The sequence below is a fragment of the Marmota monax genome, unplaced genomic scaffold (assembly GCF_021218885.2).
Source record: "Marmota monax isolate L192 unplaced genomic scaffold, Marmota_monax_Labrador192_F-V1.1 WCK01_AAM20220418_F8-fsc01447, whole genome shotgun sequence".
Lineage (NCBI taxonomy): Eukaryota > Metazoa > Chordata > Mammalia > Rodentia > Sciuridae > Marmota > Marmota monax.
The window spans coordinates 44,065-53,677 of NW_026693967.1; the positions used below are offsets into that span (position 1 = coordinate 44,065).

General features: G+C 33.0%; 1 protein-coding gene across 1 annotated transcript; it reads left to right on the forward strand.

Moving 5' to 3' along the window:
• Positions 1–5,968: 5,968 nt before the first annotated feature.
• On the forward strand, positions 5,969–9,228 carry LOC124106385 (olfactory receptor 8J3-like). Its single transcript, XM_046463991.1, has 2 exons — positions 5,969–6,872; positions 9,116–9,228. Exons 1-2 carry the CDS (start codon positions 5,969–5,971, stop codon positions 9,226–9,228), a joined length of 1,017 nt encoding a protein of 338 aa, XP_046319947.1.
• The last annotated feature ends 385 nt before the right edge of the window (positions 9,229–9,613 follow it).

Below are 9,613 nucleotides of genomic sequence, written 5' to 3' on the forward strand. Positions count from 1 at the left end.
CTTCCATGCCCTGGATACTATAAAATTTGTTCCATCACTGTGTATTTATATCCTCTAAGTATTTCATAAAACTGAATTACACTAAGCTTGTGCTTATTTTACACAGTATCTTTCACTTTGGATCATAGTTTAAACATTCATACTTACTTCACTACTTTTCTAAAATTTTTATTTTATTGTAGTGACAAAATTATCACAATATATATATATATATATATATATATATATATATATATATATATATATATCCTCTTAAACTTTTAAGTGTACAATAGACTAATAATTTTATTCAAAAGACTGTACACTAGATCTGCAAAACTTATTAATCTTCCACAATAAAACTTTGTATATAGCTGGGCAGGGTAGCGTAGAACTGTAATCCCAGAACTTTAAACGACTGAAGCAGGAGGATCCTGAGTTCAAAGCCAGCCTCAGCAAAAGTGAGGCACTAAGCAACTCTGTGAGACCCTGTCTCTAAATAAAATACAAAATGGGGTTGGGGATGTGGCTCAGTGGCTGAGTGCCTCTGAATTTAATCCCCAGTACTCCCCTCCAACAAAACAACTTTCTACTTTTTGATATGTATCTCCTTTCCCCAGTCCCTAGACAGCACTGTTTTAGTTGCTAATTCTGTGAGATTGACTATTTCAGATATTCATAAAAGTTGAATGGTGTGATTTTGTCCTTCTGTGACTAGCTTATTACATTAACCTCATGTCCTCATGGTTCCTCCACATTGTTAAATATTGCAAGATATCTTAATCTTTTAAGGTTAAGTAATATTCCATTTCTGAATATGCCACATTTTCTGCATCCAATGGTGCATCTGTGGAATTTAGGTTTTATCTACATCTTGGCTGTTATGAACAGTGAGGCAGTGCACATGAGTGTGCATGATTCTCTGGGATTCTGAGTTTGATTCTTTGGATTAAATCTCAGAAGTGGGATTGCTGGCCTCTATGGCCTCTATGGCCTCTATAAATTATATGTATGTATATATATATATATATATATATATATATATATATATACATACATATATATATATACTTACAAATATATAATATTATAAGCACACATATATAATATTGTAAGCACACATTTATATATAAAATATGTAATATATATATATATATATATATATATATATATATATATATATAAAATATGTATATAATAAGATATATAGTATTTACAAGAAATACCAAGATGGAGACAGACCATAGTAAATATTCTAGACAATGACATGAAAATGAATACTGTTAATCAAAGCTAAAGACAACACAAAGTTACAATTTGATTATACTATGTGGAATAAAATACACATATTTGAGCACAATTTTAGAATAGTTATTTTATTCATATCTTTACTCCTTCATTATGTATTACATCAGTTAGTCAACAAAAATATTTTGAACATCTCTTTCCTGGGTATTATTTTAGAGACTGATAATAGAAAGGTGAACTGACATGACTTTTTCACTTATTTTGCTTATAGAATAAAAAATTTCACCCAATAAGTAACATAAAATTGTTGTAAATGATTTAAATTACAGCTTTTATCATGCTTTGAGCGGAGATTTCTGATTTGGATGAGAAAATGTTTTTCCATCATAATTATTTCATTAAAAACTAGAAATTAGACCAGTTATATGAAGGGTATCTTAAAAAATTAATACAAGTGGCATTGGATCTATTTAAAATAATTAACATTTGAATTTATGTTGTATATCTGGCTTTTAAGATTCATCTTCACAGGAGAGTTGCTCTTGAAATCAAAATGGTGGATTATATTCAGTTCTAATTCTTATATTCATATATGATCATTAGTACCACAGTCCTGTGCTTTCTCACTGTTGAATTTCCTTCATTCCAGGACCATCCACAGGACTTCCCAGCTAACCCAGGGTAAAAGGGTACAGTTCAAGAAAAGGAGACAAAAAACGATGTAAATACTTTGCCTTGTTAAGTTGCCAAACGGAAGCCATGATCTTTACCTTTCATTTCTGCCTGATTAATGAGCATTCTGTTTGTGTTATTTTTTCCCTCTGGAATCAAGCCTTTATTTGACAAACCTGTTTCTTATGTTCAGAGACTTGAGACCCAGGAGCAAACATAATTCAGGGTGAAGGTCTTCAGGGACACAAGATACGTATAAAATCTTCAGCTTGCTCCAAAGCAACGTTGGTGGTGGGCTTCTGCAGATCTCTCCATACAGGTAGTTTCCATCAAATATTTTACTTAACAATTAGTTCAACTACTTTGAAATGTCTACATTCAAAGACTCAAGACTGAAGTGGGTGTATCTTTCTTTACAGGTGACTCAACTATCTTCCTACACATTGCTCAGTGGTAGCTGTGGTGATAGAACTTAAACAATTATTTCTAACCTTTCTATTGGTAGATGAAATTGCTTGATTATGCAAACAAACAAATAAACTTCCCTCTTTGGGGTTTCTGCATTGTTTGTGATAGGAAACTACAATGAAAATATTTCTGGGTTTCAGTAGTCAGTCTCTGTGTCCAGAGCGGGCACTGGGAGACATGTGGTCATTCAACATTTATCCCAAACATAATACATGTCTAAACAAGTTTATGAAAAATTCCATAGGCTTGGGATATGGCTCAGTGGTAGAGCACTTATATAGCCTGCCTGAGGCCCTGAGTTGTATCCTCAGCGCAAAAAATTAATAAATAAAATTCATTCCATGGTAAAAAGCAATGGAATATAATTTATAAATTATCTCAGAAGTTAATTAATAATTAATTTATAGTATAATTTCTTATTCAAATTTTGTCACAGTTGGAAATGAAATGGGACATTAAAATGATTAACATTAGTTATTATATATATTTTTAAACTTTTAGTTACTACAAATTTTATTGTATTACTAGACCTATAAAATAGTTCTACTAATGACTAATTTGAAAAAAATGTAGAAAATTAAATTAGCTCATGCACAAATGCTAAGTCAATAAGACTGTGAGGGGGAAAAATACATGAGAAATCTGGTGCTGTCCTATAGGAACTATTTCAGTAGAGTGTACTCATTGCTACTGAAAAGCAACCCTGGATTTGCCATCAGTCATATTTCAGTAGAGGAAAGAGTTAGCAATAGGTAAGGACATTAAATGTGCAGACACTGTCTGTTCACAAAGCTAACTGCATAGATTTATAGAACAGTCAGAAATAGGTGTTTATGATGTTTTTGATTGCTAAGTTAAGGATGCATTTGCAGAATGCATCCCAAGTGAGGGCAAACAATGCACAGTCACTTATGAGTAGTGAGACAGGAGGTAGGTTGGTCCATGTCCTGCTGTCACAGTGCTTTCTGCCTTAAGCCCACTCTGTATTCTTCAAGAACATGCAGTTTTGAGGCGCAGCAGTAGGAGATATGGGAGAACTGATACAATTCAAATTACAGCTTCTCAGATTCACGATGTGTTGAATGAAGTGTCTACATCAAAACAAACACGTTGCAGATTTAAGAGAGAATATGTTTGCAGGACACCATGTTTTCTTAATGTTAAATTTGTAGCTAGATATTACTCTGAGTTCTGATCTTCATTTTCAATATAACTGACATATAATGTTTACATATATTTATGGGGTACAATGTCAAAATTATAAGCACATATACAATAAGTAATGATTGAATGATAATTATTGTTTCAATCTCCTCAAACACTTAACATTTTTAAAAATAATTTTACATGATTTTGTGCATTACAGGTGTACATATTGATGGGATTCATTATAACATATTCATACACACACACAATACGACAATATAATTTAACCAATATCACTCCACAGCACTTCCCTCCTCTCTCCTCAGACATTGGTCTGTTTTCTCTAAGGACCTGTCTTTGATTTTCACGGGATCAAACCCACCATTCTTTTCCTAACATTAAACATTTCTTTGTGTTTGGAAATCTTCTAGCTGTTTTCTTCTTCTAGCGGTTTTGAAATCCATCCATTTTTTTTTAAATATGCAAAGTTATAATTCACTTGCTCTACTTATTTAAACTGTAAAAGCCCTCAGTGAGAGATAATACATTACTATTGTTCAAACAAAGAACAACATTAAAATTATTCAAAGCATGCTAATAATAATGACTGTAGTTACCATTGATTTTGTATACATGCCAATAGATATCCCTTACCTTGTTTAATTTGCAAATTATAAGAGCACAACTAGTTGGTAATTAGTTGTGCTAGTAATCAATCCCCCAAAACAACAAAAAACCCAGCTAACTAGGACTGGGGTTGTAGCTCAGTGGTAGAGTGCTTGCCTCACACATGTGAGGTATTGGGTTTGATCCTCAGCACTACATAAAAATAAATAAACAAAATAAAGTTATTGTGTCCAACTACAACTAAAAAAAATTTTTAAACTCAGCTAACTAAACAAATAACATAAACAAAACTACACTAAACATAGTAAAAAAGTTACAAAACAATAAAGTTTAGACAATATCTTCATCTAATATTGTATAAAGATTTGTTGAGTGATCTTACCTCATTGAGTTTCAATTTTATCATCAGATATGAAAACAATTGTATACAATTGAGCACTCCTGCATAAAAATGAGGTAATAACTTCAAAATTCTCAGTATAATTCTGCCCAGAATTGATCTGCTGTATAAATGTCAGCCCTCTCCCCTCATTATTTTATACAAGGAAATCAAAGAAATCAGAGTTTAGCAAATAACGTTGTAATAATTAAAAATTTAAGATAGACTTTAAACAATTTATGTGGTATACCTAGTCCAATCTATATATATTAAATATTTAGATTGATATATTTAATAGTAAAAGTATGGCTTGGGTTGTGGCTCAATGGTAGAGAATTTGCCTTTCACATGTGAGGCACTGGGTTTGATCCTCAGTGTCACATAAAAATATATAAATAAAATTAAGGTGTTGTGTCCATCTACAACAACAACAAAGTAAAAGTAATAAAATAAAAGAATTTGAAAAAAAAAAAATAAAGGATTGAAGTTCAAGCCTGTTTGCAGACAGTTGTAAAATAATAATGTTGTAGCAATTAATAAGGAGAAAAGGAAATATTGAAATTCTCTAGGTTGATTGATGACAAGCGTAACTTGAATAGGAAAACTGTGGAAGCCAAGGAAAGGTAACTGGTGGTCATTCTGATTCACTAACTTCTTAATTGGCACTCAGGAAAACACATAGGTGTGGATATACATATACACACACATGTATATATCTGAAGTTTGATGCTTATATGACTAATATTTGCATTATAATAACCCCACTGACTCAAGAGACTGAGGCAGGAGAAATGAAATTTCAAAGTCAGCCTGGGCAACATAGTAAAGCCCTGAGCAACTTAGACAGAACCTGACTCCAAATTTATATATATATATATATTACAAAGGTCTGGGGAGGTAGCTTGGTGGTTAAGCACCCCAGGGATCAATCCCCAAAAACAACAAAAGAAAAAGTGAGATTAAATAAATATTAACTGAATATATATATATATATATATATATATATATATATATATATATATATATATTCACTTAATATATTTAAATATATGTGTATGTGTGTGTGTGTGCATGTGTGTATGTGAAAATTGTCCTTGCCATTTTGAGAATATGTTCCTCTTAGGATCAACAACCTGTGCTTCCCATATGGTGGCCATCACTGGGTTCTATGGGACAATACTTTTCATGTATTTGTGTGTGTGTGTAAATAATGAACAAATAAATTGTTTATCCATACAGATCTAAGAGACTCAATTGTGTCTGGTGGGTTTGTGTTTCTGAGATTTGGAAAAGACTGGATGAAAAGCAATTAAGTATTGAATCATTTTAAGGTTTGCCAATCAAAATAAAGATTTTAAATGATACACTTAAAAATATAGCATGTAACAGAGAAGGTGACTTTTGTATCTTTCCATTTTTTTCCCATTAAAGACAAACACAACAAAATAAATGGCTTCTGGAAATCTCACCCAAGTGACTGAATTCATTCTGATGGGAGTCTCAGACCACCCAGAGCTGCAGATTCCCCTCTTCCTGCTCTTCTTGGTCATCTACGGGCTCACTGTGACAGGGAATCTGGGCATCATCACCCTCACCAGTGCTGATTCTCGGCTTCAGACCCCTATGTACTTCTTTCTCAGACATCTGGCTGTCATCAATCTTGGCAACTCTACTGTCATTGCCCCTAAAATGCTGGTCAACTTTTTAGTAAGTAAGAAAACCACCTCATACTATGAATGTGCCACACAACTGGGAGGATTTCTGGTTTTCATTGTAGCAGAGATCTTCATGCTGGCCGTGATGGCCTATGACCGCTATGTGGCCATTTGCAACCCCCTGCTCTACATGGTGGTGGTATCTCGGCGGATCTGCCATCTGCTGGTGTCCCTCACCTACTTCTATGGCTTTTGTACAGCTATTGTCGTGACACCATGTGTGTTCTCTGTGTCTTACTGCTCATCCAACATAATCAACCATTTTTACTGTGACAATGTCCCTTTGTTAGCACTGTCCTGCTCTGATACCTACATTCCAGAAACAGTGGTGTTCATCTTTTCAGGGACAAATTTGTTTTTTTCCATGATCATAGTTCTGATATCCTACTTCAACATTGTCCTTGCCATTTTGAGAATACGCTCTTCTGAGGGTCGACAAAAAGCCTTTTCCACCTGTGCTTCCCACATGGTGGCCGTCACTGTGTTCTATGGGACGCTCCTTTTCATGTATTTGCAACCAAGGACCAACCACTCATTGAACACTGACAAAATGGCTTCAGTTTTCTACACGCTAGTGATACCAATGTTAAACCCTGTAATTTATAGTCTAAGGAACAAAGATGTAAAAGATGTTTTGAAGGGATTCCTACATGGTCCATGCAAATAGTTCAAACCAATGCAAATTTAGAACTAAGACTAACTTACTTGTTTTTGTTTCCTCCAGAAAACCACTGCTCTTTAAACAACTTGCAGTAAATGATTAGGAACTCCAATTATCTCAGTAAGAAAATTTTGAATTGTCCTCATCCCATCTTTAATAACCCAAACAGGAAAAAAAAGTATGCATGTAATAGATGTTAATTATAAATGAAGGGAATTTTAAATTAAATGTGAAATTCTAAAGAGGTCTTATAATTTCTACATAAGTAAGAGATAGGCTGACTGTAGGGGATAGAGGTCTGTGACAATAATTTCTTGGAAAAGAGACAAATCTGAGATTACCCTCTTTGCCAGAGAAAACTTTATTCAACTACTAAAGATAATATTTTATTTTTGCAGAATTTTCTTCATCAAGTTCTCAATTTTTTAAAACCTTTTTATCTTGTTTTTAATAATAAATGTGTATCACAGAAAAACTACATTTTTAGCAAAAGACATCAACTAACCAAAAAGTATTTAGTACACATGGAAAAGAACATGTAAAAAAATAGAGTAAAATAAGTTAACATAAGCATTTTCTTCTTTTACCCCTCTCACTTGGTATGTGTACAAAAAAACAAAACTCTGTCATTCATCCAAAAAATGTATGACTAATTTTTCTACCTCATGTAAAAGTTATTATATTAATTATCTTTTTTTATGAATCTATAACATTTAATATTATTTCTTTTAGTATTTTCATTTAATATAATATGGAGTGAAATACAACTATTCCCTCCCTCATAAAAGACATTGTTATATATTTTTGCAAGTGTCACATATTCCCAAGAGTCTTCCTGATCCAAAATAATAATAATAATAATAATAATAATAATAATAGTTGCCAGGTGGCAAATCTTTGTACATGTAAAATGCTATCAATATATAATATGTGAAGGAGAAAGTTCTAGAAACATGAGGTAAATACATTAACTGGAAACAAATTGCATTTATGATATTTTTATGAAAATCAGAAATAAACCAAATCTAGGAACTCTGGGACTCTGATCAATGAATTATCATCTGAATCTAATCTTAAAGTTGCAGAAGAAATGAAAAAAAAAATATATTCACACACTAATAGCTATTTCTAGTCTCAAGTGACACCATTAGAATTAGCTAGATCTTTTTAGCTGTAAATATTTTTATTTATTTTTGTGTTTTTGGGAGACAGAAGTCTGCTCCTTCAGAAAGCTCAAGGGGATTGTTTACAAGGTGTTTCATCTTCTTGAAGTTTCCCCTTGGCCTGTGCTCCACTTCCAGCCAGCAATTACATCGCTGTTTCTATGGCCATGTGTCCTCTGATACTCATGATCTTTCTCTTGTGATTATGATTGAGCCAAAAAGGTGATCCATGAGACCCTGTCAATCTCCCAATCTTTAGTGCAATCACATCATCAAATATCTTTTTCTATTCAAGGTAACATGTTCACAGGTTCTGAGAATCAGGACATGGAATTTTTTGATGAGAGTATTATTCTCTACACAATGTATCATTTGGCATATTTTTGAAACTGGACAACCTAAAATTTGGTAGTAATCTCATCAACTAATGTTCAATATTGTACCTCACAAGTGTTACATACTATCTACACTTTCTATATTGTTTATTTATTTATTTTATTTTATTTTTTTGCCCAAAATCATTACACGGAGCCTTGCTTAAATAACAGATAAACAGAAAATAATTTAATTCAAAGGTTTTGCATGAATGCAAAATCTTAGGAACATGCTCACATATTTTTCATACTCTCATTCAGTTGTGATGAATCCAACTCCATCAACCCAAGCAGATATACCTGCCAATCACAAATATTTAATGAAGCAAGATACGAAAGTAGTTGGTCACCTCTGATCTCCTATCGATTAAGGGGAGATTATACCATTAATTCCCCTGATCTTTTAGGTTGTGCCTGGTGCCCAGGAGGTTCCATAGCATATCCTGTGTGAGTACTAACAGTAAACATTGTTTTGAGGGGTCTAGAGGAGATAGGAGATGAAAGATATAGTCATGAAGTGAAGCACTGTCTGTGCATACTTAGGAAAGTTAGGGAATACTTGAAAAGGAATTCATAGAGGTCCTTCACACTATATCTGTAGTAAATCAATAGCTCTGACCCAACACCATAATATAGGAATGCCCTGTACAAGAAAGCATCACAAGTGTATCAATCACAGGTGGGGCAAACATCAAAGTCCCTCAGGAACTTAATTATAACACAAGCCATCAAGTGTCTACAAATTCAGAAAAGTAGTGAATTTCCTTTTACAAATTTAAACCCAAATATTGACTAGAGGACCACATTATTTTTTAAGGAATCCATTTTGTTTTGAAGGACTATGAACATATATCTCAATACTTTCTTTAAGTCCAAGACTTTCTAGGTTTAATGTATTTTCCACTACATTAAAAAACCCCAAAATGTGATTTTAATTGACCTTTTTTCTTGCAGTTCAAAAAAGTTGAGGAATTTTAATGTCTCCAGTGAAGATTTTTCTTGCCTTTTAAGTTTGATTTGATAAACTGATGCTATTTCCCAGAAATCTTTATGCTTTCCCTCATGTAGTCTACAATGTGGTAAGCCATACCAGTCCTGAAATAATTCATAGGGAGGTATTTCTGGGCAATGTAATAGGTAAAGGTGTTTTGGATCTGAACCTAAATGCACAGATAATAAAA